Source organism: Pygocentrus nattereri, chromosome 25 (genome assembly GCF_015220715.1).
Source record: "Pygocentrus nattereri isolate fPygNat1 chromosome 25, fPygNat1.pri, whole genome shotgun sequence".
NCBI lineage: Eukaryota > Metazoa > Chordata > Actinopteri > Characiformes > Serrasalmidae > Pygocentrus > Pygocentrus nattereri.
The window spans coordinates 6036682-6054245 of record NC_051235.1 but is presented as its reverse complement, the minus strand read 5'-3'; the positions used below and the strand labels follow the sequence as shown (position 1 = coordinate 6054245).

Here is a 17564-nt window from a genome sequence, read left to right as displayed (position 1 = left end):
GCTGTAACAAATGACTAATTTCATAAACGAATAATCGATCAATTACTGAAACGAATAATCAACTCTTCAGATTATGAACCACTACATTACTAAATAACTTCTGTAGCAACTGGCTTTTACATTTAACTTGAGGTCGTTTTATGCATTTTCCAACTAACAATGAAGACAATAAAGACGAATGACATTCACTGCTTTAATTAACTTTCCTGCTAATACAAAAGATAATAAAAAAATAAAAGTCCAATGTTTTCCCTGTCAAAAATTAACCAAGGATGCACAAAATAGCAGCAATAAAATAACAAAACTAAATCAGTTTTCCTTTAACGAAATAAATAAACATCCAAAACCACACACAATCACAACCAGCACTCCTACACGGAGGCAGAAAGTCCACATGTGTGATAAACGTCACAGCATGGCACAGCAACAAAGCACAACGTTTCCATGGCATGAGAGCACACATGCGCACTTGACAGCTACTGCTGCCTGCTGCGTGTGGCCTGTATAAAGTCTACAATGATCACGAGACGGACTACACAGTAGTGCCTGCTTCTAGTTTAAATGTGCTCTCCTGGAAAAAACCTAAACCAAAATAAATAAATAAATAAGACGAGCCCGCCACCGCAGGTGCCAAATTGTTGCGGTGGTTGCTGCAGTCCTATTTAATAGTTTACAATTATGTTTGTAAGTGACTCACTTTTGTCATTAGAGCGAACACACCTGGGCTCTGACAGGCGTCTGGGTGATGAAGTTCATCAAGGTGAACACATGACATCTGATTAAAATCATGTTGTTATGGCCATGTATTGAACTAGGATCTAGAACCACATATGAAAATAGCTCAGACTGAATTTGAATCAAACCAATTTTTGTCTTTAGACAGCTCTGCAACAGATTTCATAATGACTGATTTACTCAAATTGACTCCCACTGGGACTAAAACTCAGAGTTCAGAACCACTGGCTAACTGTTTGCACAGAGAGGAATTAGACCTCTGCATTTCAACCCGTCTCTGCAGCGAAACACCCACATACATGCACACTAGTGAACACAGACACTAGGGGGCAGCGAGCACACTTGCCCGGAGCGGCGGGCAGCCCTACCTTACCACCCCCGGGTCAGATAGCTAATTCTGGACCAGTGTGAATGCAGGCGATTACATACCTGCTGCAGCTGTCTGATCTCATCATTGAGATCATCAACACGGCGCTGGTCCTCCAAGCTGAGCTGGGAGAGCAGGTCAGTCCCGAGCTCGGCCTTCAAAGACTCCCGTGTGCTTTCCATCGCATGCAGACTGGCCTCCAGACTCTGCAGACTGCGTTGCTGCAAGAGAGACGGAGAGCAAGGATAAGGGAAAGAACAAGAAGGAGACAGTCACTCTATCAAGTTCTTCCTTTTTCTCGGAGTATGTGTTCACCCTGTTTGTGTGTGTGTGTGTGTTACCACCTGTATAAGACAATCGAGTGTTAGCTTTGACACGAAGGCTCTCTCTGTTAACAGTATCTGACAGTAAGAGTGTGGTCATCGTGTGTGGAGAATGCTGTACCTTTGGCATGAATGTTTTCTCAGACTGCTGCCTCTTTTCCTTGAGCATCTTCATTTCAGAGAGAATGCTGTCTCTGGAGGCCTTAAACTTCCTCTGCTGCGTCTCAATCTGCTGCATTTGGTTCATCAGCTGATCGATCTCGTTATTGATACGTATGGAGACGTTAAGGATGATGACCATAAAAACACACCCACATTTATAAACCCACATACTGGGGTTGCACAACATAGCAATAGTGCAATCTTGGCATTTGCAATACGGTCATCACAGAAGGTTACAGTATGGAAGCCTCTAGCCAATCAGCTTTCTGGGAATTCACATAAATCATGGTACTTAAATAACCCAACAGTTTGGTGAAACTAACGCAGGCCAATCTTTAACCGTGAGATACTATGACCTGTCCAGTGCGATTATAATATACTGCAAAGCATAGTACAACCGCAGTATTACTGCAATACTATATTTTGCCCATATTTGCAGCCTTACTTCACACCTACACATACATCAAAGACTGAGTCTATAAATAATAGGTCTTAAAAAAGATTCATTAAGTACCATTAACAAGCAAAGCTGTCAAAGTTTCTTCCAGAAACTTCAGCGACTCCACATTTAGCCACACGGTGTCTTTGCACAATTTTGCTTCATTCTTCTGTTGGGAGTGAAAGAGCAGACTGCAGGGTTATGTCATTGTGTGGATTCTGAATGGGTCTCTAAGAATAGTGCAGACAAAGCCCCTGGAGAGAGAAAGGAGGGGGCAACCGAGAGTGAAGGCTGGAGAATGAAGGAGTTTATTTAAAAAACACACTCCTGTGTCTGACTCACCGCTTCAGCCCAGGAGTGCCACTATGTCATCAGCTGTTCCGCCCCCTCTCTGACACACAGCCTACAACCTGAAAGCTGGTGTACACGCATCACACACATACAAACGCCAGCGGAGGTTTCCACCTCTAATGGGGCAACACTCTGCTCTTTAAAACACAAGCACAACTCGGTGTGAATAAATGTCATGTTTTAAAAATCAGTTCATATTTCCTTCAGATTGTGACTTGACGGCATGAAGGCACTCATCTGTGGGGAAAAAAGAGAGAATGCTTTATAACCAATGGTTATAATTTGGTTATAAAGCCAGGGAACTTGTAGGGGAGAACTTCCGCTCTGCAATGTCTTCCGGGTCTCTCAAACGCTAGAGGGCGCTCCCGAGCGTGTCCAAAATGAACAGGTTGATATGGACCATCTGGTCATAATCACAGTTCATAAATGCTTAAACATTTTAATGTAAAACAATTAAATCATTTCCTGAACAATGAACATCAAAACACTAACACTGCTGTTATATTTTTAAGAGGTTTTCATCTCGAGTTTCAATCAGCTGCTCCGCTCGCCGATCAATCATCACGCTCTAGCAGCGAAGCCCGCCTCCGGCTGCCGAGAACCCGTTTGCTGTAGAAACTTTCTAAAACTAAAGAAAGGTTCTGGGCAAGTGATTAGAAACTGTGTGCCATTTACCCCCATTTATTGAGGACTCGCTCGCAGGCACCCTCTGCTGTTTATCAGTCCTGGTTTAGATGTAATAGGGGAAATAGGAAGCGGCCAGGCTCCTCATAAACCGGCTCTGTTATAACCACAACTGTCGAGGAAAAACTGACAAATGAACCCGGACAACGAGAGCCAAACATCGTCACCCATTCTGTGTTTTTTCTCTAATAAAATAGAACGATTGTGTTCCACACTTATAAACTGAGGACAAAGAAAATGTTACATTTTACCACTTCAAAACCGACTGGACGCAAACGTGTTGCCATGGGCGCGTTAAGGACGTGGCTGAGAAGGCAAACCGAGCACAGAGTGAAAAACACATTTCTCTGACAAAACATGTTTCACTGAGAAGAAAATACCTTAAGAGTAGCTGGCAAATCCTCATCGGCATCCAGCGCGACACGTTTTACAGCTGGTAGCTCATCTGAAGACCCAGTTAGTCATCCGAAATGAAAACTGACCGATGCCCCTCAACTGCTACACTTTTTTTTGCTACACCAGTGCAGTCACCTTAAAAAAGTAAGCCTATAGTGCTCTCTCATTTTTGACCAAGGTCTATTTTTTTTGGCAAAAGGACATCGGTTAATGAACTCAAAATGGATCAGGAAGGAAATTCCTATTCAGTATTCCGATCATTTCTGTATAAATTGTCGCCGAATTCAATCAGTGAGTAGAGAATCTGCCACTGTCCCACCCTGACTCACACACACAGCCCACTTCAGTACACAGGATACGCACATGCCCAATTATTGCCCACCCGCGTTTTATTTGGGGGGCATGAATACACCCAGACCACACATTCCACCCAACACACATACACACTCCTACTTTACAAAGCACTGCATCACTAACTCCTGCCATTGCATCACCCCTCCAGATCCTCCTCATCCTCACATTGATCACATTCACACTTCCTGTCCTTTCACTTCATCCCCCAATGTCACACACACACACACACACACACACACACACGCGTTAATAACAGAACGACTGGGTGAGTCATGAAGCTGCCCTCTCCAGTTCTGTGTTGTGTTAATCAGCTTTGGGCCTCAGAGACTCTGTTTAAGAACATACACAAAGATTAACACACACACACACACACACACACACACACACACACACACACACAGCTTACTTCCGCCTACCCATTAACCTTGACACAGACTAGCACAGTGACACATGAATGAAGTGCGCTCATAATCCTGAAACCTCTTGCTATTCAACCCAAACGCGAGCACAGACGTTAGAAGCGAGCAGTCTTACGGTGAGTTTGTGTGTTGGTGGCAGGCGGTAGGCGGCAAACCGAATACTCTATTGTTTCCAATGTATCAGCAACGGAAAATTACACCACAGCCAGCAGCAATGGCAGCGTACCGCAGCAGTCAGCGGAACTTTCCGTCAACTTTCCCACCTTTAGGAACAGGATTCAAGTTTTTTGGGGAGCCACAGACTCCAAATGTGTCTGTTGATCCAGGTGTACACTGTATTACAGTACAGCAGCCTCCTGCCGTTCTCTATCTTACATAAAAGTAATCAACCCTGCTCGAGTCTCTCTGATAATCATCCATTTTCGCCAACAACGCGGTCACTGCGGCAACGCTGGTGCAGCAGCATGCAACGCCATTGGTCCCGTACCAACGAGGGACGACCAACGAGTGCTCACACTGCCTCCAAGGCCCAAACGGGAACAGCCAAAAACAGCACCTGAGAAAAGACACTCCAGATTTAACTCCGGAGACACTTCCCATTAGAAGACCTGCTAAATTAGCTGTGTAAAGTTATATATTACCTGCTCTACAACCACGTCAGCCACAATTCACAATCAGTCTGCGCTGCTCCAAGTCTGCACGACTGGCAGCGATGTTTGACCTCCTGATCTACTTTTACTCTGCTGCTTTTTTCCTCAGCTGGATGCAGAACGTAATCTAGCAGGGAATTCTGGCCAATTCTGGAGGTGTGACGACACACAAAACTCAGAATTTGATCCAACACATGCAGCGGTTATTATATTCAGAGGTGCCTGAACACACTAAAGGCGTACTGATACCACACAAGTTCAAATTTGATATGATGTTCAGTTCCACGGTCAAGATTCAATTACCTTTCCAGTGCTTAGTATGTATTACATAACACAATCCACCCTTCCTCACTGCCCAGTCTACTCGTATAATATCCACCCAGATGCCTCGCTGACAGTGGCTTCCATTACAGACCATTACAAATTAGATTTTTCAATACCAAAGTGTTCGTGTCGAAAGTGTTTACCCCTCCCTGGGCCAAAAAGAAAAGGCATCCCTTTAATAGTCAGTTATTAAGTGAGAAGAGGAAAAAAACTGGGAAGCACAATGACATCGAAATCATTTCTGTATCGGTAAATAAATTCTAATTAAAAAAAGTCATCAGACAGCTGTTCAAATCTGAACCAACTCTCAAATCAGGATCTCAGGAAGAGTAATACGTTTAGCTGACGCTTGGTTACTACTTTAAAATAACCCTGCCTCATTCATTTTACTGCATCTCTAACCCTTCACTAAAATTCTCTGTAATGCTAATAAGTAAGTAAGTAAGTAAGTAAGTAAGTAAGTGATACTTTTTTGATCCCACAAACAGGGGAATTCCACCTCCGCATTTAACCCATCCGTGAAGTGAAACACCACATACACACTAGTGAACACACACACACACACACACACACTAGGGGGCAGTGAGCACACTTGCCCTGGAGCGGTGGGCAGCCCTATCCACGGCGCCCAGGGAGCAGTTGGGGGTTGGGTGTCTTGCTCAAGGACACCTCAGTCATGGACTGTCGGTGCTGAGGATCGAACCGGCAACCTTCCGGTCACAGGGCCAGATCCCTAACCTCCAGCCCACAACTGCCCCAAATGCAGGTGGATTGAGCCCCAAGTTCTATGTTTTACAAACGTCTATACTTCTGTGCTAAAATTTGGCCGCTTCTGGACATTTATTGTTGATTTTCTAAGTCGCATCCACTCCAGAGAACACAGGCTTTAAAGCTCAATTACTGTTTATTTGCAGAATTTAACATACTGGGGGAGAGCAAACTGTGCAAAAGGCAAATTTAAGTCCGTCCCCCCAAAATGTTACTCAGCAAATCGAAATCCTACAATAAAATGTGTAGAAAACCTTTTTTTTCCCCATCATCTCTTAACAGGAGAGCGCATGGTTTCGGCTCAACAAGTTACAAGTATTTGTCCAGCGTGTGCCGAGAAAAAAAAAAATTAAAACAAATATTTGGGAAAAAAGCGAGCTCCAAGGATTTGGCGGCAACACTACAGCATTAAATACTGCGGTGGCATCCCAGAACTGGGTAGCCTTGCTGCAGTGCATTATGGGAAGGATATGTTCGATGTTCCTGCGCAGGTTCTCATTAAGTTTGGCCTCCAGCTCTGCGAGCTCCTCCTCAGCTTTCCGCATGTCCTTCTGAAGCTCCAAGCGAGACTTCCGTGTGTCATAATACCCGCCGGTCAGAGCGCCGCGGTGACTCACCTGGTCACCTACACAAACACAGACATATTAATCCTTATGACACGGAAAACTGCATTAGATATAAATCACTGATACAGCGACACTGCAACGAAGGGGAACAGCAGGGGTCAAACATATCAGAGTTAAAGCTCAATTTAACGTCAATGTACACAAACATCATGACTGCCCAAAGACCCGGCTTCTTAAAGGTCACCTGGAAGAGCTGCAGTGACCAATGCAGCGCAGCGGTGCACAATAAATGACAGCAATCGGGTTATTTTAAGCAAGAATCCTACAATGAAACGTAAGTAAATTAGCTGTGTTAATTTAATTATACGGATCCCGCACCTTCCAGAGTGATGCAGTCCATGGTGAAGGCTCGGGCCAGCTGGGTGGAAACCTCCATACTTCGGCAGATAAGGGTCTTCCCGAACACATGCTTGAAAGCCTTATCGAAGTTTGGACTATATCGCAGTTTGCTGATCATCGGGATGGCATCCTAAAACAATAAAATAAAATGTTTACATATAGTAACATGATGTATGCATACAAATATGGCTTTACCTAATCAGTATGTTATGGATGTAACAAAGAATGCCTCATGTTTTACAACAGTTTCCCAAACAGGAATTGGGCCTAGCCCTGGACCACAGATCATTCTAAATGAAGTGAACCTACAAGAAAATATAGTCCAGGACTGACCTTAACCCCTGTCTGAGAAACCAACCCTCACACACACACACACACTGCATGCTTACGTTGGTCTCGGGGTATGCGGTGTCCCGGACGTCTAGTTTGCTGAGGGGTAAGAAGGTGACTTCACCAGGCAGGTTCATCTTATTGAACTCCATCAAAATCTTAGTGCTCACCTCATCAGTTTCTACGATGTGGTAAAACAGTCTGATGCGCACACACACACACACACACACACACACACACACACACACGTTAGCATGCTCTGACATGGTGGAAACATCCCAAACTCTTAACAAGAAGCAGAAAGATCTGAAGTTTTTGCATTACAAGCCTCACTGCTCAAATCCGATCTCTCTAACTCGATGGTTCAGGTAAGTGACTCAAATCGGTCATTAATGTGATGAACCGGCGTCCTGAAATGACCCTCAAGTGCACAGCCTACTCAGTGGCGTCACGTGAGTCAGAACGAGCTTCGCTGAGAAGATCATTAACTCTGATCAGCTCTCAGCTTCATTATTAGAGCCAGACGGAGGAGAAAAAGGCGAGATGAGCTGCTTTTCCACCGTTTACAGGCTTTAACGTCTGTTCGGTGTTGTTGCCGTGGTAACACTGAATGATGGCGGAAAAAAGGGCACATGAATTCCAATCTGAGCGTCACATTAAGGTCACATGGCCACGAATCGGATACGTGTCTGATCTAGAACCGCGTATGAAAGTGGCTCGGATTTGAGAAGATCAGATTTGCGTCCACACAGCCCTGAAACATCAGATCGGAGTCACGTCAGGACAAATAATTGGATTTGTGCCACTTCAGCCTGGTAACCGAACATTGCTTAGGCTGCGTTCACGGCCCTTATGCATTTACACATTTAGCCAGTCATGACAACTTGACAGCGCTTCTATGCACAGGTAACAGTTCTGCAGATATATTTAATCAGCTTTCTCCCTCACAGTCGGCCCCGTCTAGGGAATAATCACATCGTTATTGAGGAGTGAAAGAAAAAAATCTGTTACTCTTAAATTTATGCCTACTACTGAAAGTATGAGCTGTGCATCTCACCTGGTTCCAGCAGTCACCTCCACGCAGGTGTAGAAGGCAGGTTCGCACTCAAAGTTGTTCATGACGATGCCATGGTAACCGTTGATGACGTGCTGATTGATGCCTTTCCGACGGAAGTGCTCCAACACTTTATTAATGCTGTCGATGCCGTTCAGGATGGCCTATGAGCAAACAAACCCTGTTAAAACTCCAGCAGCGCCGTTTTTCTATTTGTAGAGCACTTTTGTCCTGGATTTTATAGCATGGGATGCCTATGACTGTATACTGACTCACCGCAAGTAAGATGATGTTGAATTGTATGACAAATTTCTTTAAACATTTTTTTAATGACATTTTAGCCATCATTTAAATTATAATGGATTGTGGAGAAGCATGTGTCATGCCGTAGCAGTAGACAGGAAGGGCCATCAGAAACAGCAGGGCTTTAAGTCCTGGCGCAGACCTTCACTAGGCCTGCACAGCCTACGGTTAGTGATTACAAAACTGGACATTGAAATACTGATGTCACCAATAGCTGTGATTTGCAACATCCTTTAAAAAAAAAAAAAAAAAAAAAAAAAAAAAAATTATATATATATATATATATATATATATATATATATAGGCTGATCTAAAGAGCATTTTACTGGGTTTGAATACTCAAGTTTTCAACCAAGTGCTAAAATACTTATTCTTAACTCTGCTCTTAACTCTAGCAATAATATTCACATATTTACTTTTCACAATTAGCCGTGTTTGTTAGTTTTAATTGATTTTTTTATTCAAAATATTCCATTAAAACGTGAACAAATCGTTTTACACATTAAACACCCCTTTTTATGATGGATGTTGTACCGTCATATCCGATGAGGAGACTGGATTCAAGATCAAGACGTCAATCTTTTCAAATATTTGTTTTATTTGTTTTCTTAGCCAGTTGAGCTGCTTTACTGAACACATAATGAAGCAAGAAACTTCCAACAGACAAACAAATTTGTTTCAGGAGTGATTACTCGCAGTTATTTAAATGTTTCATACTAAATTATAAAAACTGATTATTACACTGTTTGCCATTTTAATCTCATCTTTCACCAACTTATTTTACTTCAATCTTACAAAGAAAAGAAACTGAAAATCTATGAAACCATACGGGGGTTTGGGCAGTAGCTGTGTTCTATCTTTAGCCAAGATTACACTGGAATGACCATTTTTTAGCCTAATATAAGACCCATTGAGTAACTAACATCTTTTTTTTTTTCTTCTAGATTTTAAATCAAATTTTCTTTTTGGGGTCTAAATGTTTACCAAAAGACATTTTTCTAAATATTAAGTCAATAAAACAAACACCAACATATGAATAAAATGCGTTCATTTATTATGCTTTAAAATTCAGTGATCTAGTCGACCTTATTGCACAGATAAAGTACAAAGTGGTTCTGGACGATTTTCACGATTAATTCGGTTAATGCAAATTAACGCTTTCGCATGATGTTAGAAACGTGACAATCGAGATTAAACAATGTAAACTTGTACACAGTTTAATTCAAATACTAACAAAAAACTCAAATTTTCAAGTACGAAAAAAACACCACCCTTTTACAGGTCTGTGCGTCGACCTCAGCCGCAGGCAAAACAAAAATAATTAATAAATAAATGAATGAATGAATAAACACACACACACACACACACACACACACACACACACACACACACACACACTCCAAGATGGAGGCAGGCGGCGCGTCGCAGGGTGAGCTCGTACCAAAGAAACCTCGAAACAGTTCGGTGGTACGGAACTGGTCCAGATTTGAAAAGTCAGATGTTGAACAAATTCATGTGCAGGGTAATTTGTGTCAAAAGAAAGCTGCAACCAAATGTAGCAGTACGGCGAATCTGTTCCAGCACTTACGGCACAAGCACCCAGTGGAACGCGAGCAATGAGGGGAATTAAACATATAAACATTTTTTTAAATTTAAAATGAGTTTTCAGTGCAGCTGGGAATGTCAGAGGGCATCTCCCAAGCCTGAAACAGACAGGCTTTTCTTAATGTAAGGAGGTCATGCTTGCACTTTATTTAAAGTGACAGTTGCTTGTGAGCTTTACGGAAGCAGTTTGCTAAGAATATAAACAAAATGTTAAAAATTACTGTTGAATAATTTGAGTCTCTAGAAAGGAGATTTAAAAGTAACCACTGTTTGCGCAATTTAATAATTAGCTGGTGCCGTTACTATTTTTGCACTAATCTGTTGAATTCTTGCATTAAATCTTGCAAGAACAACAACAACAAAAAAACAGAATTGAGAATCATTAATAAATTTGAAAATAATCGCGATTTTACCTTTTATTTTTTGCGATATCACCCAGTCCTAGTACAAAGTATTTACTGCCAAACTGTAATCAAACTCAAATATGCAAATAGAGAGCAAATATGAAAACCAACAGCAAGGAAAAATATAAAAACTAGATGCACGTCTCTCAAAGGGGTGTGTTTGTGGAATAACTGTGATAAGGAATTAAGAAGGTGCAGCTCACTTTGCAATTTAAAAGAAGCTTAAAACTAAGACGCTACGCACTTACAAAACTGAGGAATGATCATCATTATGTATGAAATGTTGATCTCCTGCGGTTTTGATATCACTCTGTATTGTTTCAATGCAGGACTGTATATGATTATAAAGGATAGTCAAAATAAGCTATAACCTCAGACTACACCTTTTCAGTCAGTACTCGTTTTTGTATTTATCATCATGTCCATTAATTTTATACCTATGATTTTTCCTTTTATTTTTGTGTTAACTATTATAATTTTTTCTCTTTTACTTTTATGTGTTTAAACTCCTTGACAAAACCAAAATAAACTCACTAATTACAATTACAAAGGCTAAACTGTGCAGGTCTGTGGCGGTCAGAGTAATACTGCTCGAGAGGGCATGAACACGTATAAAGCAAGGTCATATAGGTGGCAACCAAGTGAGTATCTGACCTTTCCGGTTGCTGCACGCAGTAGCTGTTGTTTCTTCTCCAGGTCCTCTCTCTTGGCCGCCAGGGCCTGCTGCTCTGCATTCTCCTCTCTCCACAGGTAGCTGCAAGTGAAGAGGCAGAGACACACCCATCAGCCCAGCTTAGGGACACCATGCCTGGGCGTTAATCCAGGCAAGCTTCGGGCTCCACACAGGGCTTCATGCTATAGCGCACAGTAAAGGCTCAGCATATGGAGGGAGCCCATGACTCGAGACTTATAAATAACTATCAACAGGGGAGCGTGAAGCCTAGGGATGTAAGACATATGTGAGTGAGTGAATAACAGCACGAAGGAGTGAGAAAGATCAAGAGGGAAGGAGACAGTGTGTGTGTGTGTGTGTGTGTGTGTGTGTGTGTGTGAGAGAGAGATAGGGGGATACTGGAAACAGAAATGAGTGGATCTCCTACACAGTATTTCTGTTTGGGTGAGTCATAGACGGCCTGATGCTCACAGAAAGCGGATCGATATGTGGAATATGAAGGCTGGCCCTGGTGTCGGTTGCTGCTGGGCGTTTTAGTCACACAACGCTGGCAGCCTCTGGCTGTGTTAGTCATAAGGCGGGGGGTGGGGGGGTGGGGAAAGTGGGGCTGCTGCACTTACTTTCTCTCGCTCTGCAGCTCGTCCTTCCTGTTCTTCACCTCATAGTACTTCTTATCCAATTCCTCCACGCGGGTTTTTACCTCGTTCAGGTCTTGGTCCAGTTTCTACAATAAAGCAAAACGTATATAAATAGAAATGATAAATATATAAGTAACTTTTTTTTAACTAAACTTTACTGATGAAAATCCATGATTGAGAAGATATCAGTAAGACTACATTCGCAAGTGTAATACAATTTACACCAAGAACATGCTGAATAAATCATGTTCTCTCATGCTAAAATCAACTTTCCCTCATCACCCATGCCTTCCACGCACATTTCGGCAGATCTATACAGCTACAAATAAAAAGCCAAGTTCAGCCTCGTAAGCAAGACACTGGCTAGAAGTGGACGCATGCAGATCATGAGATCTTTCAGTGAATCCTACAGGATTTTGTTCGGTAGCGGCGGCAGGTCCACACTTTCATACTCCTAGCGATTATAAAAAGACTGGGCATCTCGCGTCCGAGCGATTTCTGCAGATTTTTTTAAAGCAACTGAAATACTGAGGATCACGCACTGAACCGAACCCCACGTCCTGTAACACAGACAAACGTGGAGCAGCCGCTGCCACCGTTTTATTTGCCGTTTGCGCCGACACAGTAAAAAAGCAATGGATTTTTTTTACCCTGTCCGTGAGGGTAATGAATGTAAAGATGTACATAAGCTCTACAGCAGTCGCGCCTTAAACTCTGTTTGTTAAAAAAAAAGTTTCAATACTTTTCTTCTCCACTTGCTTTTCACTGGCTTTTGGAGGAGCACATTCAGGCCGAGTCTGATGGACCCAAAGGCTTAGTTGGCACAGCAGGTAAAAGTGGCCCAAATCTGATTTTTTTTTCTATATATGTGAGACATGTTACCTGTGTGTCACTGCGAACAGCAAAAACACCCTAAATCTGCCATTTTCAATTCTTCATTTCATTTCACGACACTTTTATACATGGTACTGAAGTCCGATGCGTAGCGAAACGACCCAGTCTGAACAGCCAGATCAGAATTTCCGCAACGTCAATCAAACTTAGTCTTCAGCATAAAGGTTTGGGGTGATGTTTCTGTATGAACAAACTTGGAAGGCATTTATCCAAATCTGCCCGTGCTCAAAGATTCAGAAAGAAATGGCAGAACGCAAACACTGGAGAACGCTCTCAAACTTTTCTTGGTCAAAGTTAAACGAAATCAAGGACGCGAAGCAAAAGTACTCGGGCCCGAATAACAGGCCCTTTTACAGCAAGCTCGAACATGTTCTGGGTGATGAGCCCAGCTGTCGACCACTGGAACATCTTATTAGCTCCTGTGATGCTGGTGAAGGTGAAACTGAAACCTCCAGGAGTGGCTGTTACTGTTGACTCTATTTTGATTGTTTACCTCTGGATGAGCCACATAAAACACTGCTTTTTTGTGTATGGGGGTCAGTTTAGGAGCTGATCTCGAGCCAGCGAGACTCTGCCAGACTGAGAATCAGGGCTAAAACTGGGGTACAAGTTGTGCAGGGTAACCCCAGCTTTATACCTCTCTCCCTATCCCCCTCATCGGTTGCACAAACATAGGAAGGCTGGGTGCTCCGTCTTTTACTGAGACGAACGTTTTCCCTGTTTTGCTATCTAAATAGGTCCCACTTACAAAGCACAATATTAACGAGGGGGTACGGATCCATTTCAGTCACAGCCTCTAGAACATTCTCCCCATTCATGCTTGTACATCTAGCTTGCCATTTGGAAATAAATGCAAGCTTTAGGATACGGATGTTTGATGGGCAATGTTGGGTCAATATGCCAATGCCTTAACACTAGCCCTCCTGAGATTTCAAGATCCTCAGGACATCACCCCTCCTTCTTGCCAGCAATTAGCAGGACCATACATCACCCTTTATTATGTTAATTCACAGAGGAGGACTGAGACAGCAGCTCTGTGGTGCACACAGAAAGTCTAATACTACTACTACTAATATCCTCTGCAAATATATAATATTCTGCTAAATGTTTGTTGTATATCAGATTATTTTTTTTTGTATCTGATTTGATCAGAATAATGTTGTTTAGCACCACATGTATTTGTTTCATCCTCTTATTGCCTTTATTGAGTATATTCTGTCTAGAGTAGCTTCAAACTGTAGTTTATTTTGTTATTTAGTGGGACTCATTAGAGAAATAGTCGTCTGTACGTCATCTGCTACGTGCAATTGAATTAGATAGATAGATAGATAGATAGATAGATAGATAGATAGATAGATAGATATACAGATAGACAGATGGATAGACAGATATAGGCAGATAGTTAGATAAACAGATAGATAGATAGATAGATAGATAGATAGATGAAACACAAATGCAGGTGAATTACATTTTCCCTACTATCCTGTGTGGAGAAGACTGAAAGCACTATGGCAAGCCAGAGGACGTACACCGCTAAAGAAGTTTTGGCTATCCTTACCAACGTGGACAGCTGTGAGTCCGATGGGGGGGAGGAACTCTCCCGTACTTATGAAATTACCAGCGATTCTGTCGAGAATAGCTTTACAATTGTTGTTGGATGCAGTACAGCATAAAATAGAATAAACAGCGCTTACACGAATTGAAACGCAGAACCGAAAGTGTTCGATGACGAAAAATATCATTATATATTATAGTAAAAGAAATGTACAAAGAGCGAGATTCAAACTGTAGGTTTTTTTTATTGTTTAGCGGGATTCATTAGTGAAACAGTCGTCTCTACGTCTGCAGTTACGTGCGCTTGAGTTTTAACTTTTGAAACACGGGTCTAAAAATTTTCTGCCGCTTGTTGTAGGATCGGTAACATATACAGTCCACTTGTAACTTCAAGTTTACCTTGAAGTTGTATCACGTTCGTTGCTTTGGGAGTTGTATGAGCTCGAGGGGGGTTTCCACTTCCACTGCACTCCATATCATTACCAAGACAATGGGCATAATCGCTTCACAGCAGGGGAGTGGGCTACATGGTCGCTGGTTTCCCTTACGAAAATTTTCGTAGCTCGCGGAAGATTAGTGTTAAGGGCACCTCCATAAAGAGAGTCAAGCACCCCAGTGGGTTCTCATTACAGGGTCCGATGGTTTTTCCCCTGAGACATTGGGGCTACATTTACACAGCAGGTACAAGTGGCCAGAATCTGATCAGTGTGACAGACAGATGTGTGTCTGTGCGTCAGTGTGAACAGATAAACACACTGAATCTGACATTTTCAATTCCGATTTGAGACGCTTTCATACGTGGTACTGAAATCCGATCCGTATCCTATCCGCGGCAACGCGACTCTGTCTGAACAGCCAGATCGAAAATCACGCGACTTTTCCATCAGTCCAACTTCTATGACATTCGTCATAATTTCGCGCTGCTGAGACTCAAACATTTAGGCTGATGTTTCTGTACCAGACTTATTGCAACAGCTCCGTATTCAAAGAGGATTAGAACGAAACGGTCGAATGCAGCCAGTGGAGACTGAAGGTGCAGAGCCAAAAAAATACAAGTTTAACGAATCTGAGGACACGAACCAAAGAAGTGACCGTGGCTGAATAACATGCGCTTTTCACGGCAAACGAACACACCGTGGGTGATGAGCCCCACTTTCACCCACTGGAACTTCGCTCCTGCGATGCTGGCGATGATTAAACCGAAGCTCCGGGAGTGACTGGCGTTTGCTGGTCGTCATTATTGTTCACCTCTGGATGAACCACGTGATGCATTGTTCTTTTGCAGGTTAGGAGCTGATCTGATCAGACTAATGTCGCGTACAGGTCACATTTAAAAGACTGTGAACTGCCAAACATCGGAAACAACCTCATATGGTTAAAAAATGCCCAATTCATTTTTATGTCAGGCTATTTTTGTTTCTGTTTATGTCTTCAAACTGATGCGTGAATCACCTTGGATAGCTTGCCTTAATAAAAACACTCCACGATTATTATTATAATAACCTGAGCATAACTGGGTGGAGTGGTCAGACAAAGGGAAATGCATTGGTTTGTGACATCAACTGAAAAAAGGTTATATTTGGAGTCTATTCTGCATGGATTTTATGGACAATGTCAGGTTCTGAAACGATGTTTACATACTATAAACTCTTACTTTAAAAAAAAAACAGAGGATAATTTAGTTTGTTATGGAAAAGGAAACTCATTGTTCCTGATTCCTACATTATACTGCTCCAGGTTCTTCTCCTTATTGGCCTCGGTATCCTCCAGGTCTTTGTGGATAGCGGCAATCTGCCGTTTCTTGTCGTTGATGGCCTGGTCGAGGGACTTCAGCTCCTTCTTGATCCACTTGTCCCTCTCCTCTTTGGAGGTGAACTGACTGCCACGGCCTTGCTTAGCGTACAGGTCTGTGCGCTCCTGAGTGGCCTGGGCCAGTCTGGGGGTGAGCAGCACAAAAGCAGACGGATCAGACAGCATAATGATAAAAAGATAACGGGAAGCCTTTAGCTGATTTCAATGCATCATGCTAAACTGGTGCTTTGCAGCCTCCATTCATTAGCAGCAACATTAACATTCATTCAGTCCTCAGTGAGGTACATTTGTAGGTTTTATAACTGACCTATAGCTACATGGAGGGCTCTATACTGACATGGCAACCATATATTTATTGGAAAAAGGGGAAAATAATGTGTAAAAATAAAAAATAACCATGTCAATCAGGCATAACATGACTTTACACTCACTGTTATCAGCTCCACTTACTGTATAGCTGCTATCTGTAGTTCTACAGTTAGACTGTAGTCCATCTGTTTCTCTGTAGTCCATCTCTGACACTTTGTTAGCGCCCCTTTACCCTGTTCTTCAGTGGTCAGGACCCCCATGGACCCTCACAGAGCAGGTACTGTTTGGGTGGTGGGTCATTCTCAGCACTGCAGTAACACTGATGTGGTGGTGGTGTTAGTGTGTGTTGCACTCGTATGAGTGGATCAGACGCAGCAGTGCTGCTGGAGTTTTTAAACACTGTGTCCACTCACTGTCCACTCTATTAGACACTCCTACCTTGTCTGTCCTCCTTGTAGATGTAACGTCAGAGACGACAGCTCATCTGCTGCTGCACAGTTTGTGTTGGTCACAGGACGTTGCTGGCTAGATATTTTTGGTTCTCAGTCCAGCAGTGACATTGAGGTGTTTAAAAACTCCAGCAGCACTGCTGTGTCTGATCCACTCAGACCAGCACAACACTAACACACCACCACGTCAGTGTTACTACAGTACTAAGAATGATCCACAACCCAAATAGTACCTGCTCTGTGAGGGTCCATGGGGGTCCTGACCACTGAAGAACAGGGTAACAGAGTATCAGAGAAGCAGATGGACTACAGTCTGTAACTGTAGAACTACAGAGTGCAGCTATACAGTAAGTGGCGCTGATAAGATGGACAATGAGTGTAGAAACAAGGAGGTGGTCAAGATGTTATACCCGATCAGTGCATAATATCAGGTGTTGCTGAACATCACTAAAGGGAAACCGGGCTTCACCTGGAAATGCCCCTCTCCTCTTTCTCCTTCACAGTGTTGAATTTGGGCTCAGTCTCCTGCAATTCCTTCTGCTTTTCCTCAATCTTCTCCAACAGCTTCTGCCTCTCTTTCAGCAGCCGTTTCTGAGAGAAAG

The 17564-nt window shown here is 42.7% G+C and overlaps 1 protein-coding gene across 1 annotated transcript in view; it reads right to left on the bottom strand.

Moving 5' to 3' along the window:
- smc3 (structural maintenance of chromosomes 3) overlaps positions 1-17564 on the bottom strand; it is a 39222-nt gene that overhangs the window by 9690 nt on the left and 11968 nt on the right. The window contains exons 12-21 of the mRNA XM_017686281.2: positions 17432-17553; positions 16115-16328; positions 11927-12030; positions 11288-11387; positions 8325-8485; positions 7327-7468; positions 6917-7067; positions 6445-6597; positions 1547-1698; positions 1165-1323 (exon numbers count right to left, since the gene is read on the bottom strand). Coding sequence (XP_017541770.1) covers positions 1165-1323; positions 1547-1698; positions 6445-6597; positions 6917-7067; positions 7327-7468; positions 8325-8485; positions 11288-11387; positions 11927-12030; positions 16115-16328; positions 17432-17553 — 1458 coding nt within the window. The remainder of the gene's footprint in view (positions 1-1164; positions 1324-1546; positions 1699-6444; positions 6598-6916; positions 7068-7326; positions 7469-8324; positions 8486-11287; positions 11388-11926; positions 12031-16114; positions 16329-17431; positions 17554-17564) is intronic.